The sequence below is a fragment of the Neolamprologus brichardi genome, chromosome 14 (assembly GCF_056152115.1).
Source record: "Neolamprologus brichardi isolate AB-2024 chromosome 14, ASM5615211v1, whole genome shotgun sequence".
NCBI lineage: Eukaryota > Metazoa > Chordata > Actinopteri > Cichliformes > Cichlidae > Neolamprologus > Neolamprologus brichardi.
This window is the reverse complement of record NC_142117.1, coordinates 32638186-32665988: the sequence shown is the minus strand read 5'-3', so window position 1 is coordinate 32665988 and position 27803 is coordinate 32638186. Positions and strand designations below refer to the sequence as shown.

Genomic DNA, 27803 nt, shown 5'->3' with positions numbered 1-27803 from the left:
AAGAAAGAATAAAAGTAAATTTACGTAACATGAATGTATATCCAAGTACCTTTAAAGTATCATGCAAGATTAACTGGCTCAGTAGTAATTAGTTTCAACATACCAGTGCTCCGCTTTATCTGTCTGGTATCCATTATCTTCCCATGCTACATCTTCACCAGTGTGTTTAGCAGTGAGCGCAAAATTTCAAGTTACGGATCAAGCGACTCCCTCTGTCAGTCTAGAACATGGATTTGCCGGTCTAATGGATTCTGCCCTTTTAACAGTTCTTTCAACCCACCAGAGAAGGGTTTGTGCACTCTGGGCCTTTCTCTGAGCTTCATTTATGGAAGTCAGAGAAGCTGCACTGACCTCACTGGTCTGCTTGTTAAACCATAATAATAAATGGAAACAACTGTTTCTTGAGTTTTAAACATTGTCTCTTGGAGCTGTTTGCTTCTGAATAAATTGTGGGCATACAAAGGAACAGAGCAAGATATAATTTATTTTTAGCTGCCAAAAAAATGATTTAGCTTGTATAGAAGTGACATGAAGCAACAAAGAAAAAAAAACAAATCTTTCTTTTTACTTTTCTCATTTTATGGTTCTAATGAAAATAGCTCATCCTGTATAAAACAACCATTGTTGTTCAGGCAACTATTCCTGATTCAGTATTGTGTGTTGTTAGCCCACATTTGCCACAGACAGAATTTAGGGTGGGCCACTCAGATATATTAATGGTCAATTTGGTGACAAATTCAAAAATGTCTAGCTCCAACCCACTTCCTCTCATTTTCCCACCAACGGGCTGGCTGGACAAGTTGCCTCTGTGATGGTCCTTGATATCACTCAGTTCCCTCTCCAGAGAGCCTTTAATCTTGTGGTCAGACAGACTCCCACTCCACTGTCTTGGACTGATTATATTTCTTGGTTAATGATTTTTCACAGGGTACATTTTAAGTATTTGCATAGGAGCACTAAATATAATTCTGTGGGGGAAAAAAACGCTTGAATTATTATTCAATAAAAAAATTTAACATTAAAATTCGTTTCTTGGGACTGTCACATAGGAAATTTCTTTTATACCTTTGATTGTGGCCCACTTTTTTGCATTAATTAGATTGTGAATATATTTTATTTTATATATTGACATAAATGTATTACACATGGTTTTTTGTAGACAGTACAGTTTGTACCACAGAATGCTAATTATCCACAGTGCTGCATTAACATTACAGCAAACCAGACCTTTACCACAATTTGAAAATGTTAACATCCCAGAAACTACTGTATGCTGTTCAAGAAAGCCAAAGTGTGGGCTCCCAAACCTCTGCTACTGGTATTAGCAGGGAAGCTGCCTAACAAGCCTCCAGTGGAAATGTGAGCTTGAACTCCATCAGCTGACAGGCCTGAGCTTGTATTTCAAAAGCACCATAAGGTTTGATGTAGTCTAATCATAAGCATTTTGAACTGCTGTCTGTAAACTGTAATCATTGCTTCCCCGGGGATTTTGTAAAAGCAATGCATGGAGCACGTGGGAATGTGTGAAGGAGATGGTAAAGCTGTGACTGACAATTTTGAGTTAGTTTTTAATCAAGCTGTTTTTCGTCACAAAGTGTCCAATTTTCAACTTTTAAATGCAATGCTTTTACAATACTTTTGAACCCCATTTAAAACCTTTGAAAACAATGGTCTCAGTAAATTCACAAGAAGAATCACTGCAAAGTGCAGTGACTATTGAAAGCTTTTCAGCCCTACCTGAGCACTTAAGAAATTTCTCATAAATGGCTTGTGTGTCTCTATGTGGGTGTCTCTTTGCTTTATGTGCAATAACAGAACAGGCCACGGCTGCTATAGAAGATTCAGATTTTTCAAACATGAATAGAGAAATAGGAAAACTGCTTAGAGAGTCAACAGACTCTGGTTCACTAAGGTCTGCTATGGGACTTAACAATGAACCGAATCTTATAGTAGTAGTAGTACATTTGGCACAAATTCCCAATGAAAACAATACTACAAGGTATTGGCGTATGTATGAAGGTGGTAAGAAGATATCAATACTAACAGAAATTCCACTATTAAGTAACTGTGACTTGGACTTTTTAAAATTAGCTGACAGGAAGTTACTGTGGAGTTTTCAGTAATTCTTTTTCTGTTTGTCAAGGCTTCAACAGTTTATCAAGTTTATGAACAGGGACTTAGCGGCTTGTGTAGTTAATTTGTTTCAGTTGAGCCAATTCTGTCCATTGATTTTTGATCTCAGGATTTGGTGTCCTGGTTCCTTAGATGTGTACAGTTGACAGAATTTGCTCTGCTTGCTCATTATGGGTGTCTCATCTCAGTACTACTACAATGACTTCTGTTGTCTTCCTGCTTTGTAAACTAGCTTCCTTTCAGAAAAAAAGAATGCAAGGTTGTTTCTTCTTCTGGATTATAGGTGAACATATGTTCACATATACTGTTAGGTACAACAAACTCAAGTATTTAAATATATATTTTTGCTATATTATTTTTAACTTGGTATTTTTTGCACTGCACATATAGCGACATAGAAAGAAGGAAATAGAAAGAATGTCATCAATTCTCCTACACTGATGACTGCAGTACTCACTGAACATATCTATGCAATTCAGCTGAAAATTGGATACAGGAAATGCAGTCTGTGTTTCTTTCTTGTGTGATTTAGTTGAATGACAATGCCAGGAGATTTATTACAGTGTAAACAAAAGTATTTCATGATTGCATACAAATCTAAAAATAAGACACCTACTGTTGTGCATGTGCATATTTTTCATTTTCTTTAACCTTTATTTAACAGCATGATATGACTTTAGATTAAATTGTCTTTTGCATTTGTGTACAGGCTACAATAGACAGCAATACTATCAACAGAGTAGTAGTGCACGCACACGCACACACACACACACACACACACACACACACACACACGAATAGAAACATCTAAATTACACAAAACACATATGCCAATAGAGAAAAATACAAAAACAACCAAAATGTATGAATTATAGCATCTGTAAAGCATAAACCAGTAAACACATTGTCTTGAGCCAAAATATGGGGGTAGTAATATTGAGTCAAGACATTGTTTTGCAACCCGAATAACATCCTAAAATCACGAATTCAGTTTGTGAGACCAGCTCCATTTAGTTGAGGACTCCAGGAGGACAGAGCTTTAACTCAGAATACCCTTTTCCAAATATTCGGGGCAGATATTGTTGCTTGACAATGACACGTTTTTAAATTTGTTTGCCTTCATTCTTCTTCAGCCAAACTTTCTTTTCATCATTCATCCATACATTAACACTATTTTTTGTCTTGAAGGTAACTGAAACGAATAGAGTCTAATTGTTGCAAATTTGTTGCAAATTGTTGTTACCTGAAAACTGTGATACCACAAATAGTTTGGGTCATAATGACGTTGAAGTTGAATCTTCCATATGTGGACTCTGAGGAAGAGCTGTTCAATTTATACAACACGTATTTGACTAATGTTGTAATAATTATATATATATATATATATGGAGAGAGAGTTGTAGTTCTCCACTTTAGTCAGAACAGCACTGCGAACTAAGTGTGCTTTCAGTACTCACAACTATCAGAGATGTGTCACATTTTAGTAAGAGTGCCACACTTCAAACTGGTTTTCAATATTATCAGCAGTAGGAGCCGTGAGCAGCTGTTCCCACGGGTGTGATGCTGTCTTTGTCTAGTATAATACTTTTGACACAATGGTTTGTATAATGGATTTTTGACCCACTGTTCTCCATGAGAACAGAAAATACTCAGTTTGAAGACAGTAGTTGCTCCATTCTATTTTACTTTCCCCTGTGCCTCTCTTCGTTGTCCAGTCCTTTTATTCTGTAGATATTTAAATCACATAGAAGGGAGAGGGCACTAACAAAGTGGGTTGGGCAGGCATAATGTCTAAAGCCTTTTTTTTTTTTTTTTTTCCCACCTCAGTCCACCAGTGATTGAAATATAATATTTCTTGGAGTGTTAAGTGTGGAATGGTAATTCAGCTTTTCCTTGGTTAACTCAGAGGTATCTCAATATTAAAAGTGGGTTGCAGGGAATATAGATGTGTAGTGCCGTATAAGTGATGCATGAAGTAATTTTCACCAAGGGCAAAAGAGTCAAATGACAGAAATATGGATGTGTGTGTGTGGGGAAACGAATGAGTATTTGCATGCAGTACACAGAGCCGGACCATGCATTGAATATATATTGCTGTAATTGTATACCTTGAAAAATAAACTTTAAAATATGGAGTTGTTATAAAAAGTGACACCCCCATGCCATAACTGCATCTCCCACTGGCCTAGCATTCCAATAATCCAAAAGTCATGGTCTGTTAGTCAGTGTACAGGAAAAGCAGTCATCAGTAATCGCAAACCTGTGCTAACCTGGTACATTTAAACCGTGTTGAGTGCAAGGAATGTGGATGTCATGTTCCTGTGTTTCCTGTACATTATTTGATCAGTTTAAAATGTTTCAAGATTAATTAATTTCAACATGTTGGACTTCACCATCACACCTTGAACATGTTGTTTTTAACTTACTTGTGTTTCCTATTTGTTACTTCCTCTTTTATTTTCAATGTCTCTTGTGCTTTGTATTTCATTTCATTTCCACCTATGTTTCCTTACACCAGCTGTGTTCACTTCTTGTGTATATATATAATGGTGTCTTTCCCTTAGTTTGTGTCACAGTGTCTGTTTTTGCTCCTTGTGTCATCCCTGCCCGAATTGTCGAGTCCTATATGAACCTTGCTATTTGTATTTTGGGATTTTCCATCAGTTTGAATAAAAGTGTTTCCAGTTTGTTCGATTGTCTACAGAGTCTGCATTTTAAGTTCTGCAAATGCGTGACAGTGGAGTCTTTTTTTGGTCCAACCATCAGGATAAAGAAAACATATAACCTCTGACTTTTTCTTTTTTTTTTTTTGTCGGATTATTATGCATCGTCAATATGAATTTTATGTTAAGAAAAAAAAAAGGAACAAGTACAAGCAGCATACTGAATTTACTCCCACACTTTCCATCAGGAGGTATGACACATTAATACCATAAATCATACAGTACCATTGCGGATTCATTGTTACTGTGGCAAGGTTGAAGCAACTCATACAATCCCCATCGTACGCCAAGGATCATGAAAAAAGACTGGGTTTTAGTAAGTAGTCCACTGTGATATGAGGTGAAGTGAGGTTGCATATGATGTATGGATTGGTCTATCTGTAATGATATTCCACTGAATAAATGGTCTCAAGCATAATCAGCTTCAGTCAATATAATCTTCTTGTGAAGGTCTTCATTAATCTTACAGGCTATGGCTAATCATGTCCATCTACTTGAGCACCCACGAATGTCTCACCTACTTACTGTATGTTATTCTAATTAATTTTTCACACCATTGTCCAGAGGCTGCCGACAAAGCCCCACAAGATTTGCATATATTGTGCCCTGCACAGTGTCAGCCCAACGGCCTGATACAAGTGGATAGGTTTTCAGTGTTTCCCCAGTGTTTGTTTCTCCAGATCTCACCTCTGTTAACTCGAAACGTGTCATCCTCCTTTAGCCTCACCTTCACCTCTGTTGTTGTTTTGTTTGCATGTTAAGTCCCTTGTCTCAAATCCATGTACGTGTCCTTTGTAGGCATACTGCATAATAATTTAGAGTAGCTTATTAAAGAAAGGTGATCTCCATTAAAGTAAACGTACAGTCTAGTAGTTTAAAACACACGTCATAATAAAGACAAGGTAACAGGAATGTTTGACTTTTTGTTCTTTGTTCAAGTATAGAATGGCTGTTGCCTCCTTTGTTGATGTTATCATGAAGGTGGTGTTAAGACCTGAAACGATCACCGATGGCATCGCTCTGGAGCTCCCTGAAATACAGCAGGTGCAGGCCTTTCAGCAACAATGAGTGTGACTGATTTTGCACCCACTGAAAGATAGGGATCAGCAGGATCTGCAAGGGTCATTGCTTTTATCAGATGAAGGTGACAGCTGACAAGTGCAAGTGCCCGTTGGCTTCAGCAGTCAAACAAATAAAAAAAGTTATTTGTCTGACTGCTGTATTTGTCAGGATTTAGGAATGCTATTTTTCCTGAGAAAAGACAGTGATACGTTTTATAACCTCCACCAAACATTGTGTCAATTAAAGCATACATGCAGTTTGTACAATATCCCTTTAACGTTATGTTATGTTTATTATAATAGTAACTTTTTGTTTGTCTGCTTGTCTGGTACCCAGGATGCCAGTGTATAATTTTGCATAGTTTTTCCAAACAAGCCAGGGAGCATACATGTCTCTGTTAAAATCAAATATGTATAGTTTTATTTTAGTAGCAGCATCAAGATATCTGGTTATAGGCTCTGCATTTTTCTGGTTAAAAATTCCTTGGTGGTGCCAGAGGTCAGACAAAAAGGGCTGCACTGCTTCAAGCTGACAGGAAGGCAACAGTAACTCAAATAACAACTAGTTGTCCAAGATATGCAGAAGATCATTTTTAAATGCACAACACATCCTACCTTGAAGCAATGACTGTAGAGCAGATCAGCTATAGGAGGAGAAGACTGCACAGGGTGCCACTCAGCCAAGAACAGAAAACTGAGGCCACAGTTCATAAGGAACCACCAAAATGTGACAATTCAAGATTGATAAAATGTTTCCCGGTCTGATGAGTCTCGATTTCTGCTGCGGTATTTGGATGGTAGGGTCACAATCTGGCATAAAAAACATAAAAACACAGATCCATTCTGCCGTGTGTCAACACTTCAGGTTGGTGATGGTGCTGTAGCGAGTATATTTTCTTGGTATACTTTAGGCCCCTTTGTACAAATTGAGCATTATTTATATCCCACAGCTTACCTGAGTGTTGTTGCTGACCATGTGCATCCCTTTATAACTACAATGTACTCATGCTCTGATGGCTGTTTCCTGAAGGATAAAGCAGCATGCCCCAAAGCTCAAGTAATCTGAGAATGACAATATATATAATAGCACCTTGTTAGATGTGGTTGAATAGGAGTTTCACACTTTAGGAGTACAGCAAACAAATCTGCATTAACTGCATTATGCTATCATGTTAATATGGACTAAAATCTCATAGGAATTTTCGGCACCTTTTATATATAATATAATACCTAAAGAGTGGCTTGTGAGTGTATATCTTTTTTATGAAGTCAGCGGAAACAATAAATAATATTTGGATGGCTGTTACAATATAAATTCATTGAAATGACAGTAGCTTAATCACCACTGTTGTTATGTACTTTACAGGCACTGCAGCTTTACTATTGCATTAAGTGGTAAAGCTGTGTTAGTAATTCACAGTATTTTATTGTACCGTCTTGAACCCCTGGCATAATGAGCAACGACTATGTACTAAGCTCAGGTGTGTCTGCATTACTCATCCATAATGGGTGAAACTAAGCTGTTCGTGTGTGACTTAGAACTAGTTTACTGATATGAAGGAGAAAAAGGCTTCATCACTGCTTCTTAGGGCCTCTAAACACCAGATGCATAAAATCCATGCCAATATTTCATGAGTTGAAAATATTTTTCTTACTCATCTACTCTTAATGCAACTGTTCACACTGACCATGTAATTTAACTGGACAAATTTGTAACATTTATTTATTTTTTTTTAAATCAAGCTCAATTTTTCAGATTTTTTTTTAGATTTTTGGGGGATCTGACTAAACAGATTGGACAAATCAGATCACTGAATTTCTGTAGATGTGTAGTGAATACACAATGAGATGGAAATAGTAAAATATTAGTCTTTCACTTCAGACACAGCGAGATGCTGATCCGGGTCAATCGGTTCTCTGAAATGATTTCTCTGCCTTTTCAGATGTGATCTCAGCCCTGCCAACAAGACCTCAAAATGCCCTACTTACATCCTGCAGTATGTACAAAAGCGTGATACAGTTTCAACTCCTGGATCAAACTACGAAATTCTCCCTACTGCTGCCTTCTCGTGAGAATTGGATGAACCAGAATCTCAGTTTCTTAGTTTTATTGTTAAGAAAAATCAGAACCAGCTCATCATGCCTCTATGTTGACGTAATTTTTTTCATAATGCATTTTTTTATGACTAATTCGTCACAAAAATGCAACGCGTTCAGTGTCTACATACGTTACACGGCAAATTTCGATTTGGAAATTTGGGGTTTTTTTTTTTCACAGTGCATTCAGTGTGTAACAGTCTCATGCTTGATTCTGCAGGAAATATGTACATCCCAACTCAGGTTACCTAAATCATGTAACCAGAAACTCCTTTTATCCCTACACTGCAACCTTCCATGACATTCAAAGTCATTGTGGTATGCCTCAACCAAACTGGTAGTACATACAGACATTTCTCGGGAGATGTACTCCAAGTTACACAGAAGGTTGTGGCATTGGGTTAAAATGGGGTTCCCATTATGGCGAAAGTTACGATGTAGATCTGACGCAGAAGTATAATTCACGTGCTAAGTCTATATATGTATTGTAAAAGCTATTAAAACAATTAATAATACAATTAAACCCATAAAAGCAATGACAAGTATTATATTGTTTCACAAAGGGCAAGAAAAGATAGGATATAAAAAATGCCTTATTTATTCCAACGGTTAGGAAATTACTGTGTTACAGTTATTTAGCTACACAGTAGCTTGTGCCGTTGATTTAACAAAAGTCGCACACAGGATACCCCAAATTCACAAAGCCACCAATCCAAAAGTTTTTCAGAAAATCCTTCAAAAATTACCTAGTAACCAGTTTCTTTAGCTTGTCTCAACCTGACTGTCAGGAATTATGACTGTCTTACTGGTTTATTACTTTAGGGACACCAAGGTACATCAAGTATAATATAGGGCTGGGTATCGTCACTGATTTCTAGAATCGATTCGATTCCGATTCACAAGGTCCCGAATCGATTTGATCCACGATTCGATTCGATTCGATTCGATTTAAATCTGGGAAATTTTGCCTCAGACAGTCAGAAATATTATAATTCAGATCAGTACATTTACATATTTTTGTATCTATAAAAAGGAAGCTGACACTCGCAAGACATTATCAAAGGTGTGAGCATCACAGCAGATGCCTTTGTGTCAAAGCAGCTGAAGATAAAACACAGAAAAACATGAAGGTGATTTTCCTGGCCTGGGATTTTATAAAAATATTCTGCAGTACATCAAAAATGAAAGAAAACCATTAATCAACACATGAACATTACCTCTGAAGTTACAGCGGTTTTATTAGAGACACGGCTAAGCGTTTTGCATTTTGCATGATTTTAAAAAGTTTACATTTGTTCAGTAGCCTATTGAACAGCAGAAATTAGGTTTTCTTTTCGGAAGTAAGTAAAAGGGAAAAAACAGCGGCCGACAGCGCTGTAAACAACGGTAGAATTGTGTGTAATGAGCAAGCAAATAATGCAGAAAACAGATTTTTAGACGGGAAACTGTTCTTGAAGTACAGAGAGAGAGAGAGAGAGCTGTGCATGAAGTGTGATTTTATCAAGGTGGAAGCAAAACAGCAAAAGTCAGAGGGAATTCATGACGATGTTTTTGTGAAGCGTAGTTTGGATCTTCTTTTGCTGCTGGTTCGGTCAATATTGTTTGGAGAGAGATAAAACTAACAGCTTTAGAATCACTGCAAAAAGGGCGTGAACACAAAGCGCGGACCCGCTGAAACATCGGAATCAGCGAGCTGTCGGCTTTCAGCCCCAACCGTGTCCGTGCCGTCAGCTGAGAAAGGTGACATCTCACTGATTCTGATCTGCGGTTCCATGCTTTGTGTTTACACCTTTGTGCAGAATCTGTGTACTTGCTCTCATTTACTGTTTTAGCTGTTTGGTGGTTCTTGAAATGTTGTGCGGTTTAACCTGAGATTCTGGCGTTTTGGGCAAAATAAATTAATATTCAAAAAATCAATTCAGGATTTTAATGAATCGATATCACGTTATCCAAGACAGAATCGATTTTAATCGATAAATCGATTATCAAAACCCACCCCTAGTATAATACAATGTAAAAAAAAAAATGAAAGCTACTTAGACCTTAATATTTAAAAAACACTAGATTATCATATCTGAGTGTGTCAGAATTGTGATAGTCCTACAATAGCTACAGTATGTTATATATTAAATGAAGCCATATTGTTGCTCAAGCACATGAGTATTCTAAAATCCCATGCTCCCTATAAGTATGACTCATTTTGTACTGTGAAAAACACTTCTGGGCTATGTCTTTATGGTTCCGGCCCAGTCTGAATTTGCATCAAAGGCTTGTGTTAATACTCTTGGGGTAAGCTTTTATTTGATTCACTAGTCCTTTGGTAAAAATTACCCCTCATAGTTTTGTACTTCTTAGGACTGGAAATCTCTCAGGTATCCTAATGATTTCATTCTGATTTTAGGCGCTGTGGTTTGGTTACAAAATGATACATGCATGATACATGATACAGTGTTGTAGTCATTATTATTTATCACTGTTAAAGTCTGATGAATCTAGTAACATTATTATTTATTTCCACTGCAGGAAGTATGCCAACTGGCATTGATGAGATACGGCATGTTTACATGGAGATGTCCTGTTTAGCGAGAGAAATGAGCTGTATGTCCTGACAGTATTTTAAATCTTGACTAAATGAAGTCATTGCAGCTGTCATCTTTAACAGGATCAACCTGTTTTATAACAAGCTGTTTCCTTGTAATCATTCAGTTTCTTTCAACCATTACATCTTAGCTGTCAGTCAAAGATACTAAGTTGCTTTATACATTTTTGCATCAAATATGCTTAAGACCAGTCTGCTTCTGATAGCTTGGCCTCAGCTCAGTTATATGAAATTCAGTCATATATTATGTTCTGAGCTCTGCTTGAATTGCAAAAAAAAATCAGTGTGACAAACACGATCATAAGCAGAACTTTGTGTGACTCACTCTGTATTCCTGTGTGACTCTAAATGTTCATTGCAGGGCATGACAGATCTTTCTAGTTTTTCTCTGGGTTTCTTTACCCTACACCAGGCCTACAGGGTCATGTTGCCAGGCTGCATACCCATCATCTCATACATAAGTAATTACAATACTGTGCAAAAGTACACCTCATGTCTTTATATTTTGTCTACTAAAGAGTCAGACTTCTTTGCTATTTTTCTAAAGTGGTCTCGAGCAATTCTTCAAGCGCTTTCAAAGTTTTTCACCCGTTTCCAATGATTGCATTTAAAATACACTGACCTGACCACTTTCATAGATTTATTGGCACTGACCTGTGAATCCTTGAAGGCACCTAACTCTAAGGATGAGACACTTTTGTGTCCACACATTATAGATAACTTTGCAAATAATGAAATTTAAATCATATCTTTAGGCACTTTGTTACTAGTAGCCTGTCACAAAGAGAGCATCTTTCATGACTGAGGGCCCTCGTCTGTGTGGTAACAACTGGGTTTTCAAAGCTCATTTTCAAGCATGTGGGAGAAGTCCCTAAGTGTAGGAACAAGAATGTTCTGAGGGTGAATGTGTCACTGCTGGAAACTGGACCTAATACCATGGGTCAGTTTCTCAAGCAGCCTTGACACATGAGACCCACATTCCATCTCTACAATTCCTTCCCTCCGTAACTGTGAAAGCATGCTGACCAGTGATCGTACCTTTAGACCAAACATCCTGAAGGTCTTGGTATCTCCTGATATGAGAAGTTGCCTGTCCATTAACTCTGCAATACGCTGAAGGGCCAGCTGTCCATACTGCTGGTTGAGGGCATCCATTGTGTTGGTATAAGGGAACCTAAAGTTGCTACAGGAGTCGGCAATAAGCAGCTTAAGGTGATCCAATAATATCTGGAAACTGAAGCGTTTTGTTGCATCTGCTGGGAGAATATTTTCCTGGGCCATCCTCAACCATGCAAACTCCACTGGATTTGGGTATACAAAATCTAGGATGGTAGGTATGGAACCCTGTAGTAGCGCTCCTGACCCCCACTGGACTCTAATGGGGGACCATGCTCCTCCCATGCAGGTAATGCATGGGATGACAGGATATGGCATTGTTTTTGTGCCTCTATTCTGGGCGCACATTTAAAAAAAACTGCAAGTGCAAATGTTGCATTTTGAGGAGAAAATTATTTTGAGCAAAGAAAAGCTTAATTTGAGCAAACAAAATTCATTGCTGCGTGCAAGAAATGTATTTCAGTGTTTGCTATCATCCATATACACACACAATAACAGCCCCTCTCGCGCAGTTGTTGCATTTGCTCTTGCTCAGATTTCTGCTCTGTGCGCTGACAGATATCTGCGGACCTGCTCTCAGCGTGTTGCTCAACATCTCTGCACCCTACACGCTCAACTCTTTCTGTACACGTTATAAATGTGCCACAAAACCAACCATTCACAGACTTGGATGCAAAGATTCTGATTGGCTGTTTTGTTCTCCAATCGGCTCACTAGCTACTCTATTCAGGAAGCACTGTCCAAAATGTAGCCAAATCCAGTGGAGTGGTTTGCTTTAAGCTAGATTAAAACCAACAATGGTCTTAAAAAATTATATATTTTAAAATAAATAACATACTAACCAAAAATAGGTTTAGCTACACTAAGACATTTCTTGTACGCAGAAAAGAATTTTGTTCGCTCAAATTAAACTTTTCTTCGCTCAAAATAATTTTCTCCTCAAAATGCAACACTTGCATTTGCACTTGCGCTCAGAATAGAGGCACAAAAATAACGCCATAACAGGAGCGCTTTTTAACAAATACTGCATTTAAAATATTTATGTTGAACATTACAAACAGTGCTAATATAAATGCATTGCATTATTACAATGCCATTAAGCCATATTACTGAGGCTCTAAAAATTAGCTATAATTTTATTTTGGAATTCTCTCTCAATTTAATACAATTTGTACCTTTCCAGGTGTGAAAGGCACATTTAATGAAGTACTGAAAGGTACTGTTGCAGGCATCAGCAGTGAGAATATGATTTACACCACAAACTAAGCTGATTTTTGGCTGGATAAATGGTTTAACTGACTACCAACCAACTACTAATTGCTTTGCTTTTCAATGTTCAAACTCACAGTATCTTTAATTTCAAATGGAGTTCCATATCCTGTTTCTCAGCAGAATATGTAATGCTGTAATTGCCTGCTCTCCATTTGCAGATTGCTTTTTTTTTTTTTGTCCCCAAGGACACATAATTATTTCTCAGTTTTGTTCAGTTCTTTCACAGTGCTTTATCATGTAGAGTAAGAAACTCCCACCCTCCTTTGCAGATATCTGATTAAGTTCTTCTTGAGCTTCAAGATTACAGTCTTATGCATTTTAGTTTGAGCCATATATTTGCACAGGATTTGTTCCATAGTACCAGTAATTTTAGCTATTCCTTAGCTGTATCGTACAGTTGCTTTGAAACGTGTGAAACAAGGATTCAATTTCAAGCAGAAAAATACACTAATTGTTTATGTTTTCTTGAGTTATATTAATCGTATCACAAAAGGAAAACGAATTGGAACAATACCATTAAAAAAGTGGACTGAATTCTTCAGAAATAAGCTGCAGAAATTTATGGTGACAGCGATGACTAGTGACAGCCTCGACGTCTTTTTTCAGAGAGGATATTATTCTGAACCTCCACGGTCTCTTTGACTTTAAAGGAATCTGTTTCTCTCCTGTTCTGTTACACTTACCATTTTATTCAATTTGAGACTTTGATGACAGTAATCTCCAGAATGTGCAGTGTGTCTGTGGTTCCTTTTAAGAACTGCATGTTTTCACCTAAGGCATCATAAGTGCCTTTTTAGTCAGTACATCAAATGGTGCTACGCAGCAGATGCTCCAAATAAAAAAAACCAGACTGTATGAGAGCCAAATGGGAAAACAGACTCCTAGATTTAAATTGAAGAATAAAAAAAATGTTTAAAAAAAAGAAATTAGTATCTTTATGGGTAATTTCACACCTTTTTAACAGGTACTGTGGTAGTGATTTTGAAAATGACTTTTATATTAGGTGGATATTGGGACTTTAACAGGCAGATATTTAATCTTACACAAATCTCTTAGACCTTGTGGTTACAATTTTACTCAGAAATTAGATCAACTATATCATTTCTATGCATTTTTTAGACATTGTAAGGTGTTTTTTTCTGTTTATTTCCCTCTCTAAGTTTTACGACACACCTGCTTTCTCCTTTATCTTTGCCTGTGTGCTATGACTTGTTTGTAAGCACAAGTTTGCTCCAAATTATTCTATTCCTTGCAGAATGAAAACTGACTAGAGTTGTTTTGCTGCTGAGTTTTATACTATACACTACACTGGGGTACTTTTCTCTTTCTTATTTATTAAAAAGGTTAGTGCTTTCGTAATTTGTTCATTCAATTTGGACATTGACTTGCTGTAACAAATATCCACTAAAACTGAATTTGTTGTTATTGTTGACAAATTTAACTTCAGTTTCAGTTAACATCCTGAACATAAATGATTTATCCTTAAACTGTGTTCCACATTTTTTTCCCCCCCCAGATTTCGCAAGAGCTGTTGCAGCACGGCCTATATCATATGCAGCAGTATTACGAATGAAGCCAGACAGCTCTTCTTCAGTGCTCAACTCACGCGGCAGACCTCAACACTACAGCAGTGGGCTGGTGACTCCTGACTGGCCTGCTTTCTCCAGTCACCCCCTGTCAGCCCTGAGTCTGCATAGCTCTCAGGAGGACTATAGAAGCGAAGGTAAAACTAATGGAGCAGTCAAAATCTCAGTTTGTTTTCTCTCAAAAGTTTTTGATTTGTTAGAGTTTGCGTTCATACTTGCATATATACAAGCAAATGTTTCAATAGGGATACATATATATAAACACAAAAGCTTATTAACCCTTTATGACCTACCATAGAGCCAAGTCCGCCAGAGCTTATATTATATTTTTACATGCTGTAGTGCCATTTTTGGGAGCATTTCAAGTTGACATACATCAATAAAACCATTACAACCCAAATTTTAATAATATGTATGCATTAAGTGCATAGTAATTAAATAAATTGCAAAAAAGTGCAATAAACTACCAAAAAATTGAAAATTGTTTTTGTTTTTTTAACATGTATTTCTAGTTAGAGAAATTTAAGAGGCTTATCCCTCAAAACTGTAAATACAAAAAAGTTGCACAAAATAGTTTCCCACCACAGGAAATTTATTTTAAGTGTCTTCATAGTTTTATTTTTGAAATATACCGATTTTTATATACTGCATGAAAAACGAAAAAAAAAATATTATAATGCAAATTTGCAAAAAAAAGCAGCATATGCATCAAAATAAACTATTTCCAGCAGTGCAATATGAGTCCTAAGCATCCCAGAAACGACACAGAAAGTCATAAAGTCAAACATAACTTTTAAAAACACCAGTATATGCTCATAAGGCCCTGCTGGTAAGAAAACTACATTTCCGCCATATGACGTCACTTCCGGTTTCGGGCAGGTCATGGCGGACATGCGATAGTTCGCGCTGATGGACATAGGAAGTGGTATGAACAGCTGATCGCATCGGCAAAGCGTGTTTCTGGAATATTATGTTTTTGTTGCTGCAAGTGTTTTTTATGCAGTTTTTGCAAAGTTATATGTGGAAGGAAACTGTGACCTAGAACAAGCTGATGGCATAAGATGTAAGTACAACTCGCCCGGTTTCATATGCAAAAAAAAATTATTGCGCTAGCTTACATGGTTGCAGTTCTACCGGGATTTAAAAATAGTTATGCAAAACGGAGCATGCCGCTCCTACCGGCTTTAAAGGGTTAATGGGAGAATTTGGACATTGTTTTTGCTGCATAGAAGTCATCTCCCATTTTAATTTACACTTTATAGTATACACTGTTTAGCAAAGTAGGAAGAGAAAGCCGAGTATGTTTTTTCTTTTATGGCATAGTATGTCTTACTAGCTATCAATATCAGCTTCTAACTCCTTATAAGTAGAGAGTGGCACTTTTTCACGCTATTTTCTGTTGTTAGTTCTGGATTACATTCTCAGTCAGGGTCAACTACTTTCAAGTCAGCCTATACAGGAGTGAGACCTGAATTGTGAAGTTCATTTGACAGTGTTCTCACCCGCCAAAATGAGCCTAACCAAAAGGGAAGGCACTCCAGAGTTTGACTGAGCTCCTCCAAAAGTATTTGGTGTGAATGCACTCTGCTATGTCTGCACTCTGGCAAGAGTTTGCCATATTAGGTTAGTCTTTATATGTTTCTCTCTGTTTAGGTTTGGTCTGGAAATGAATTGTACCTATCCGTTATCACCGCATTCTCCGGGGAGACCAGGGTCATGCCCTTTGTGAAATTGAAGTGGGATCATTGCAATATTGTGCTCACTGTGCTTCTGCCAGCATAGAAAGAAATAATGGATAGCTATGTCAAAGACAAGATGTAATACCCCAAATGCACAATGGAAACACAATATCATAAATTTACATGGGTCACTTAGTGTCCTGATTTCAAGAATTAATAAGTCTTGAGGATCTAATGACACATTGATGCTTTGATGTGATTAATTACATCATGCTTATTGCATCTGGAAGGCTCATTAATGGAAATCTGAAGCAGTTTCTCTATTGTCAAACCGGATCAGTAGTTCCTAATAAAGTGAGTCATATTAGAAGCAGGCATAAAATTATAATATCTATCCTTTTTTTTTTTTCATTTTTTGTTTCCTTTGTTACCTTCTTTTCTGTTCCAGGCGCTTGTCTATTCCTTTCTGCCTATCTTTCTGCCTTTTTTACTTTGTGACAGCATTATCACTAGGTAGCCATAAAATGACTTACATCTATATAACCAAGGTGAGGGTAATGCCTCTCCACTGTCAGTGTTGACAGGACCATTATACCATCGCACCGGATTGATGTTCAGTGGATGAAATGGATGCCAACAAGTAATGTACCGTTGGTGGATTGAAGGGGGTATTGAGTTTTTTGACTCTATGACTGACAGATGGCCATGACACTTGAAATTGAATGACACATATGCTTGTGTATGTGTTTGTATTTTCTACGGACAAACACATAAACAAATACAAATGCACTTAAAGAATGATATGGGGTTTTTTTTTTTATCCAACTCTCAAGTGTTTTCAAATTATCACAAACATGTTGGTTGAACAGCTCTTCAGTATTGCTGTGAAGAAGTAATAGTCCCATTCCTGATTAGTAATTTGTTTGCATATTTGTCATACTTAAATGTTTCAGACACATCAAACAGATTCTCCTATTAGACTAAGATACCCAGTGTAAATTTAAAAAAAAAATTAGATTTTAAATAAAAATACCTTTTATTAAGAAAAAAAAAGCTATCCAAATCTACCTGGCAAAAGTCATTGCCCCCTAAACCTAATAACTGGTTGTGCCACCATTGGCAGCAAACCTGCAATCAAGCATTTGGCTGTTAAGTTAATTGGGATTCCTAAATTGGCTGTAGGTGAAAATGTGAGCACGAGTGGCCATCTGTCTCATGTCTGTTTCTTTGTTAAACCTGTGATGCACTAGCAACCTATCCAGGAGGCTGTCTTTGGAGTGTGACTAGAAGCCTCAGAGGGAACCCACACAGACACAGGGAGAACATACAAACACACTGAAAGGCTCCAGCCAGATGGTGGATTCGGACACAGGACATTCTTCCTGTGAGACAACAGTGTTAACAGCATCACCATGCTGCCGCTAAATAAAAATAAATGCATTTAAAAAGTATTTAATCACAGTTAATTAATTATTTAACAAGCAGGGTAGTTACTTTTTTCCCTTAATAAGTTAAATCAGCAATTAAAAGATAAGCTAACTTTTATTAGTCCCACATGTGGGAAATTTGTTACAGCAGAAAGTGGAGAGTACAAAGTTACAGTAGCAAAAATTAAGAAAAAACGTTTGAATAAGATAAGAGAATAAGAATAAGATACTATATACAATAGAATAAAAATACTTTATACAACAGAATAAAATACTATGTTGTCAGAACAGAATTTTGTATTTACTCAGGTTGTCAGGCTTTTTTTTAATATAAATTTAATTAAATTGTGTCAAATAATTGAGGAAAAAATTGTCCTTGAAGCGCAGATTCTTTTCCAGAAGCCTTGAAAATTGAGGGAAGTCTGGGGCCTGTTTATTTCTCCTTAATTGAGTATGTGGGTTGCACCCATGAAAAACTTTAGACAAATTGACATTCAACAAATGTATTAATTTAACAAACAGGGATCTCGGTAGCATCTGGAACAACCATGCACAGCTGCAAAAGCCTGGCCTTTCATCCTCATGCTAGTGACCAGCATAGTACCACACTGCTGTGGGATGGCATCTCATTCTTCATCCAGCATTTGCAGCAAGTCAGCCAGTGTGGTTGTGTCTTTCTGACATAAACAGCATGCGAAAGCTGATCCCACAAGTGTTCAGTAGGGTTAAGATCAGCACTGTAGGCAGGCCATTCCAACCTCTACACTCACAAGGGAGTCTGGAGGGAGTCCCTGATAAACCCTGCTCTGTGAGGACGAGTGTTGCCATGTTGGAGGATAGAGTTCAGTCTCAGACTGTGGAGATATGGGATTGCCACTTGTTGCAGATTCTCAAGTTGATCTCTCATTGGCTCCAATGGCTGACAAACGTTGCCATTGAGGGATATGCTGCCCAACACCATCACACTGCATCCACCAAAATCCACCAGCTGCCAGTGTACCCTGTCTCTGACATCCCATATTATATGGAACTTGGCCTTGAATTTGGAGAGGGTACTAGGACACACTAAAATAATGCGGCAACCTGGGTTTTGCAGAACATTAGCTTGAAGTTACCCTGTCCAGATCTTTGGAGCAGACACCAACTGACCACTCTAGCTCTTTCTATCAGTCTATCAATCAATGATTCAATCATTCTTTTTGTAATCTGTCCTGGTGGATTTCTCTGTGGATGTTCTCCCTGTGCTTGTGTACTCCATCAGAGTACTCTGGCTTCTTGTCACACTCCAAAGACAAACTCCTGGATAAGTTGCTAGTGCATCACAGGGTTAACAAAGAGATAGCCATGAGACTGACAGCCACTCGTGCTCACATGTAGACCTAAAACCAATTTAGAATGTTGTAGGAGGATAGAGTTCAGTCTCAGACTGTTAACAGTCATGCCTTAGACTGTGGGAGGAAACTGGAACGCTTGGAAAAAACCCAAACAATCACCAAAAGAACATTCAAACACCATACAGAAAAGTGCCAGTCATTCAGTGGTTCAAACCCTGAGGCGACTGTACATAGCACTGCCCCTCCGTACCCATAGTAAAGTCAGTTAAATCCATATTATGTTTTTGCATTTGAGCGCAAACAGAATGCATATTAATTTTTCCTGTGGCTGTCTGCACAATAATGCATTGTAAATAATATACTGTGTACCAGAATTACAGTGTTGCCAAGAAAGACAGTGATAGTCATTTATTGTCTAGGCTCCAGCACACTGGATTTAAAATTAAACACTAAGTCTGAAGCTTAAGTGTTAATTTTCTGCTTTAATCTGAAGGTGCTTACATCCTCACTGATTGAACACTGTAGGAATTCTCTTCCTTGTTAAACATATTTCTCTCACTTAAGGGGATGAAACTGAATTCAAATATTCAATGCTGCTGGATGTTATTATATATTCTATATTATTATCAGATGTAATAATATATCATTCTTATAATAATATGATTTAGACTGATGAATTAGGTCCACATATGTGTATGCTGATTGACATCAAAATAAAAATGGGTGCTGCTCAGCTCGATATTATCTAATATCACTTCCTGAGTTTAATTAAGTTTTTTAGCTTGTCTGTCCCTATGTTTTTCTGTTCCTGCAATATATCAATATAAATATAAATATCATATAAATTCCATGTGAATGTATATTAGGATTAAATGATAAGAAGTCAGTTCTGGCATTTCCTGCACCTTTTAGCAACATATATTATTTGTTATGACATGGACTCACCTGAAACTTGATTGTGTTTGAAATACAAATATTTTAATAATTTTCAGTGGCCCATTCCCTAAACTAAGCGGGACAGGTGCAGCACACTAATATTGCCGACTTTATGTCTGAATGTGCAGACAGAGAGCCGTGTAAATAAGATGCAGAAAATGTAAAGACCCGATGGGCTTCTTTTATTTTTAGAACTAGTAACACTGCAAGGACTGACATCAGTTGCTTTATATGCACTGTAAGGTTTGCAACTTAATATTGATTCATTTTCCTCCAGTGATGAGGATATTACTTCAAAAGCTATTTATTTCCCTGTAGAACAATGAATTGCTGACAGTATGAAAGAGATTATATACAGCACGGGAAGAAAAAACAACATGATTCTCGTTTTGTCATTGGATCATTTCTAAATAGCGGCAAATACTCAAGATTGAGTCACTCGTATTGTTGCATTGCTGACATTATGTACCAGATCAAATGCAGTGTCAGCTAGCGATGAATGCCCTAACCGTGTATTAAAATGGGTTCTGGGGATAATTCTCTGATTGTTATTGCCATGTTTATCTTCCGAATGTTATCTCTAAAACTCTCACACACGATGATGCTCTGCTTTTAATGACAACGGTTAACTGAACTGAATCTATGGTTACAGTTGTGGCCACAAATGTGACAAATATTTTGGATGTCAGAGCCAAAACGTGGAGACTGTAAAAAACAATCTTGAGAAAGTGGCTCACATCCAAACTGGGTGCTGCAAGAATTTCAGTTCAGTAGTAGAGAATTCAATTGAGGATTGTTATGTAAGTTAACTAAATTATAAAAATTACATTTTACACCAGTAAAGTTGCCATTAACTGAATGTTCTGATAGATTCTGAAACTGTTAGTGTTATCAGAAAAAAAAAAAAAAAAATTTATGACAAAATAAAGCAGAGTTACTTCTGTTATTTGTTTCTCTTTTCTCTCCTAAACCAATTCAAAAGTATCACATAAATAAACAGTATTGCAAAATATAGTATAAAAACCTTCCCTAAGGCCAACAAAAGCAAAAGGCTCAGTGCAATTATGTCTGTTAACCAGTTGGTTGTTAAGCTGGCTGTACCATTGGCAGTGTGTGGAGCCACTGCATGTTGGAAGTTCAATGATTATGAAGTTAACAAAAATAGCTGATATTATCATGCTTAGCTTTGAGTTTTTTAATGTCAATGAAAGGTAGGGAAGGTATGTGTTAGTCTCTGAAGAGGGCATGCTGCTGCTTAAACTACTGATTTAAACAGCAGCATGCATGACTTTTATATATATAAATATATATATTTTTTTCAGCTACTATATTCTCCTGTGTCACATGCAAACGTCAAAGAAGCTCTGTTTACAGAGCTTAGAATATCCCTAAGTTCATCATCTCACAGAAAAACAATTCTTTTGAAGAACACAAGATTCAACTGTCTTTTGCAATGTCTGTAAATCTGATGTGTAATGCAACTAGGAAGCCTACCGTACAAGGTGCATCACTTTTCTGTTACCAGCCGAATGAAACAAAGAGCACTCGGAAGAAACAACGCAACTGCAACAGGGACTGTCAAGCAGAAAACTCCAGGGCTGAATGATACTGAAATAAATAAAGAAATTACTGACATTTCGCTTCTGTCTATTATATATTTCTTTTTTTTTTAAAAAGGCAGGCTTTTTCCCCGGCTGACTTGAGAAGCTCTGTTTGATAATAATTAATTATTCTACAATCTTTGAGGTGATTTTTTTTAGGGATGTGCACCAGTATAGAAAAACTGAAAAATATTTTTTGGGCGTAAAAACGATCAATTCGTATACTTTAATACTATACAATACACCGAACACTAGAGGAGACGGCCCTCTGAAGGCCCATCATTATTGCTCCCTTCCTCAGGAGTGAGACTATTTTCTCCAGCACCATGCTTGTCGCCAAAAGGTGGATGCTCATGGCAGAATGTGTAACCCCTCCTTAGCAGGTCCCATTTTGTGGGAGGGAGGAGTTGCAATCTGTTCAGAGAAAAGCAGAAGACTGGCACATGGAGAGAGGATGTACCCATGTGCCCTGTCCTGCTTGCTGGCAAGAAGGCTGCAAGGACGCCTGCACAGTTTTGTTTGGCCTGCACCCCAAACTCAAATGTTGCCTTTTTGTTAGATGCTCATTTTGCAGTCTGCCGCTCAATAGGTAACAAACTGGGTGTTTTGTAAATGGATTTTAAAATCTATGCACCAAAGAACCCTTCAGTCGAAGTAAATCAACTTATATGTGTCATAACAATTTAGTTTTCCTTGTCCGACACATCCTCTGATGTGATTATTGACACATTACTGTGTCAGTGCTAGAAGGACATTGAAACCTCCAAAAAACATTGATGTCTGGGTACGTTTTTTGTAACCTGTAGTTCAGTGGCATTTGCAACTAAAGTTTTCTCTGTACTGTTGTAAAACAATCGTGTCTTGTATATATTGGTATAGCAAATTGGTTGACAGTTTCATCTTAGCTCTTTCATTAAAATCTGTTTAATGAGGTCACACTGTAGGTACCTCTGGACTCCTAACAACCCATGTGTCCCCCATGTATGCTCCATGCTTTCAACTAAAAGAACAAAAGTATGACAGTTTTCCCTTTGAACTGCGCACATGTATTTGATGACAGTTGTGCTCTGTGCCTTAAAATGAAAGATCAAAAGTGTTCAAAATGTCATATTTCTTTGCTTTTGGGATATCCTATGAGTTAGGAATTCAGTGATGTGGTGATGCGTGGCTGGTAATTTTCTAGTGCGCAGTATGCATTTATAAGTTTAATAGTTCATTTACCTACTGCTTACTAATAAACAGAGGCTAAAATAATGATCTAAGATAGATTTTTAACTTGAGGTCACAAAAGTGACAGAGTAGTCACACAAACAATGTGCAGTTATTTTGATTTGATTTGATTTGATTGAATCTTTATTTTGAACATGTTAAAAAAAGTACAACAACATAGAATTAAAAGAGACAAATAAACAAAGCAAAACAAAAAGAAAACGAGCAACCACAACTACAAATAACTTTCATGTTCAAAAAGGAGCAGGAAGAAGCATAAGCTTATTTAATCCCACCCCTTTTCCACTATCTAGTAATCTATAGGCTACAGAAATACCTCTTTGCAATTACATTATATGTCATGTGTATTTTTTTTTTTATTATTATTCTTTTTTTAAAAAAATATATATATACATATATATTTCTATCTATCCATACATACGTATATACACATTTTCAATAACCCCATTAACACCTCAAAGGATACACAACCTAAAAATATATATATACCCATACCAACATACCCGTGCACCCGCACACACATGAAAATATTAGACAATTATTAATTTGGTGTAAGAAATAAAGATACAAGATAACTGATGTCAATAAAAAATTAACTGAATATAAAATGAACTGTGGAACAATAGTCAGAATTCCCATTGTTCCAGCTTCAAGTCTTCTTCCTAGAAGACTTGAAGCTGTTATAGCTGCAAAGGGCGGGCTGATATTAAACAATGTGGATTAATAACGGGATGTCACTCAAGTTCATATGCATATTAAGGCAGACAAGCAAATACTATTTTCAATACAGCGTATTTGAAATGAGCTTGTGTTCCCATTTAAACACAATGGTCTGTCTTATTACATTTGTTTGTAAATAGCAATTGATTAATACCATATTAAAGCACTTATATTAGAGTTACATACAATAAATAATTTTGCTGAATATCAGATAAGGTCCTTTTAGTGTGTGTGTGTGTGTTGTTGTTGTTGTTTTTTTTTTTTTTTAATGTATTCTTGTGCTTGCCGAGTGTGTTATTTTAAAAAAGAAAGAAAGAAATAGAGGCCTGGTATCCATCATAGCAAAGAAGGTAAACACAAGCAGAAAGATTGACAGAAAAAATAATGCTTGTGTTATAATATTCCCTCCAACAAATAAAAAAAAATGCCTGTTTTCTGCTCAGTGGTAGCATCTTTAAATTATTCTGTAAAAGGACAGAAACAAATCTGTAAGAAGAGAAGATGGATAACAATATCGTACTGTTATCAGTCCCCTAACATGGTTGTTTACCATTTTTTTAGCAAACTGTATGTGCTTGGATATCAAGTGCAAAGCCCAAAGAGATAGAAGATGTACACTCCTTGCTTTGCACTCCCAAGCCAGGGCAACAAAAATACTTTAGTAAATACCAAAGCCAGGACCATCACTTGTCTTTCGTTAATCACTCGCCCATTTAGTCAAACAGCAGTGTGTCCAAAAACGTCTAAAAGAAATGGGATAAAAGCTTAATGGATAATCTTAAAGGTTTAACTTATATCATCATTCATTTTTAACATAAGAAACCTAAAAGATTACCCTGAGGAAAGGATCACTTCTAACTTCAAAAGCTGCTCAAAATTCAGTTTAGAGTGCCATTTTGAGGATTACTCAGTTCTTTGTAATGTTAGAACTAACAGATTAGTTATAAAATATATCGCTCAATGTGGAATGCATTAATTAGCCACAATAATAAAAAACAGACAAGTGAAGGGAATATTTTGTCCATAGTGCAGTGATCTTCCCTCAGGTCCTCACATATATCTAGCTGTTACTTTGACATGGACTAACCAATGGCAGCAACCTTCCTCAGCAGGAAAGTGTAACCTGATGGCTTAAGAATCACAACAAGGAGTCCATCAACCTAGCCTCCAAGCTCCCAATCTTGGTGACCGTCAAAAATGCACCAAAGCAAGTCCAATCCACAGCGCCCCATCTTGTAACCTAAAGTCCCCAAACCCCACACTGCACCCCAGACTTGTCATGTCCTTGCCCTGACTTGTCAGAGCTGTTTTTACAGAATAAAAGTGATACACAAAATATTAAGCAGGTGGTTTTAATGTTGTGAAAAATTGCAAATGTCCTACTGTTTCATGCACAAATCAAATTCCAGAGTTCATAGAAAGCCCCTTGGCACTCTGTTATGATAATTATAATCATCTTTTCTCCATCTCTTCTTTTGTTGTAGAAAGTGAAGAGTTTGGGCCTGTTTTTATCCAGGAGCCAGATGATGTTATTTTTCCTTTGGATTCTGATGAAAAGAAAGTGGCGATGCACTGTGAGGCACGGGGGAATCCACCACCCACATACAGGTGTGGCATTTGTTTGTCTGTGTGTGCTGATTGAAATTTCAGCTTTAACTTTAACTAAATTAGCTGGTCATTCATCACAAATATAACAAAAACCTTGTTCCTCTTATGTTTTTCAGTTGGTACATCAATGGGACGCAGGTAGATTCAGAGGCAGATTACCGCTACACATTCATCGACGGAAACTTAATTATTTCCAATGCAAGTGAGATCACTGACTATGGAAAGTACCAGTGCAAAGCAGAGAACAGCATTGGGATTGTCCTCAGTCGAGATGCTTTACTACAGTTTGCATGTGAGTATGATTTCTCTGCTTTATTACACCAACTTTCTACCTAGTAAAGTTTAGATAACCGCACTGTAAGTCAGTATTGATTAAAACAAATGGAAAGTGCATTTTATTTTTGTCAGACTAAGAACTTCTATGAAGCAAATACTTAGCTTTAAGCCCTTTTGTCTCTCTGAGTCAAAATAGCCCTGTTTGGTTCTAGGGATATATAAACACTATGCTTTGTTTTGTTTTGTTGCTGCATATAGTTCCCACAAGCTCCATCTGATACTGCTAAAGGGGTATACGCACTCGAGTGCAAGTGTTAAATGAGACCAAACTGCACGTTTCTTCCCACAGTATAATAAATATCAGAGGGCAAGGTAACAGCACACATGGAATCACCAGGGACACTATGCTTTAGTCAAAATGCATTGTTGGGGTGCTCTACAGTTTCCTCAGGGACAATGACTATAATACTCTTACCAGTAGTTTACCATTCTCAGTCACTGAGTTGTTGCTAGAAAGAAAGGTACACAATCTCATCCAGTGTTATGTCGCTTTAGAGTTCCTACAGAATTACTTAAGAGGCATCACTAGATTGGCCTGCAGCTGTGTAGCAGGCAAAATGGATGAACTTCTCTATAAAAGCACAGCATTTCTTGACGCCCAGAGAACCAAGTGCTTTCTTTACTTTTGGTTGCATTCATTCACAAAGTTTCATATATATCAATATGATCCAAGTGAATAAAAATCAAAAGAGGACCAGTCCTAATTTAAGTGTAAGGCAGATTGCTTGGCAGGCTGGAATGCCCAGATGGTAAAGCACAGGCTTCAAAAAAGTTGTGCCTGTTTGTGAGGAACGCAAGATGTACTTCAACATGTACCCTCATCTGTGTTCTCAAAGAGATCCAGATCTTTTTCTCCTCCTTTTTAAACTTAAGGGTCATGTACAAATTTATGCTTGAGTTTTTTTACTTCTAAAAAAACCCAAACTAATCTACAACCAATTTATCAGGTTGCATTATCTATACCTAAAATTAGCATTATTTTACTGTTATGCTGTTATTATCCCATTTAAGCACCTAGTGTATTTATTAGTCTAAGCCCAAAGCATAAAGATGGTGAACATGGCAAACATGTATAGAAGGTGTTTCCTTTGTGAACTCCCTTATGCCGGGCTCACACTGCGATTTTTTTCAGTCGCGCGATTCAGCTCCTGCTCAAACTGTACGATTGACTCGCAGGGGTTAGAAGTTCGTAGGTCACGATGCAGGGTCTCACACTACACGACCCGATGCTCTGATGCGACCCGAGTGCTCACACTGTGCGTCCATAAAATGAAGGTTATAACAGAAATTCTGTCGCTCGCTCTCCCTCTCTGTCTTTCACTCACACAGACACGCACCACCGCCATCAACTTTGCTAAATTGCTAATGAAAAACATTGATCAGGCAGCTGTGATTCAGCATCAATGTCTATCCAACTATTTTCACGGTTGTTGTAGTCGTGATAATTTTGTGAGGCCACATCGAAAAGGCTCGGATGAGCTTTCCAAAGTTCTACAAGTGCCTCCGTCGCTTGTGTCCAGATCACCAGTGTTGCCAACTCCTCAGTAGGGAAAATCGCTATTGGTTGTCCTAAAAGTCGCTAGAAGTCGCTAAATGACGTCATCACCTAATTTGCATAATTGGTCATGCTAATGTAATTGTAATCTATGTTGTTGGAGAGAGAAATAACATCGTGGAAGAGACATAAAGTGAGTAAAAAACATCCTAAATGCATTTAGAATTTATTTAGAACTACAAATTAAATTTATTTTAGCAATTATTGTTTTTTTAATGTCACAATTCCAACCCTGCTCCTTTACCCGGGCTTGGACCGGCAAAAGTGACCCGAAATAGGCACTCTGGTGGAGTTACTTTGTGTGTGTGTGTTTATAAGTAGTTTTAAAGCTTGTGATCCACAAAACAGCATAAGAGTAAAAGAGTAAAAGAAGAACTGACTGCGTTACAGCACCCGCTGCTTGTTGAGAGTAAAAGCGATATGCGCTTTCACGTCTTTTTTTAGCGGCTTTTTTTTTTTTTTTAGAAAAAAAGTCGCTAGGGGGTCTGAAAACTCGCTAAATATAGCGACAAAGTCGCTAAGTTGGCAACACTGCAGATCACACGCTGCACTGTCTTTTTCGCTGACGTTTGTGTTTGCGCGTGCGCAGTGTGAGCAGCTGCGCTGACACCCTCACGACGGTCGTGAGGATTTCAAACAGGTTTGAAATCCTCACGACCAATCGATTGATGATGGGGAGCTGGTCGTGAGGTGTTAATCGCTTCTCGTTACCCCACGTATACTACACGATGCACGACGTACGATGAAGGCCAAAATCGGGCCGATCGCCAAAACGGTCGCACGACTCAAA

At 37.4% G+C, this 27803-nt stretch overlaps 1 protein-coding gene across 6 annotated transcripts in view; it reads left to right on the top strand.

Annotated features, from left to right (window-relative positions):
* The window catches only part of cntn5 (contactin 5), a 123901-nt gene that overhangs the window by 39081 nt on the left and 57017 nt on the right, over positions 1-27803 (top strand). For all 6 annotated transcript variants that reach the window (XM_035910275.2, XM_087851139.1, XM_087851138.1 and 3 more), the window contains exons 3-5: positions 14518-14724; positions 24999-25122; positions 25239-25414. In XM_035910275.2, coding sequence (XP_035766168.2) covers positions 14518-14724; positions 24999-25122; positions 25239-25414 — 507 coding nt within the window. The remainder of the gene's footprint in view (positions 1-14517; positions 14725-24998; positions 25123-25238; positions 25415-27803) is intronic.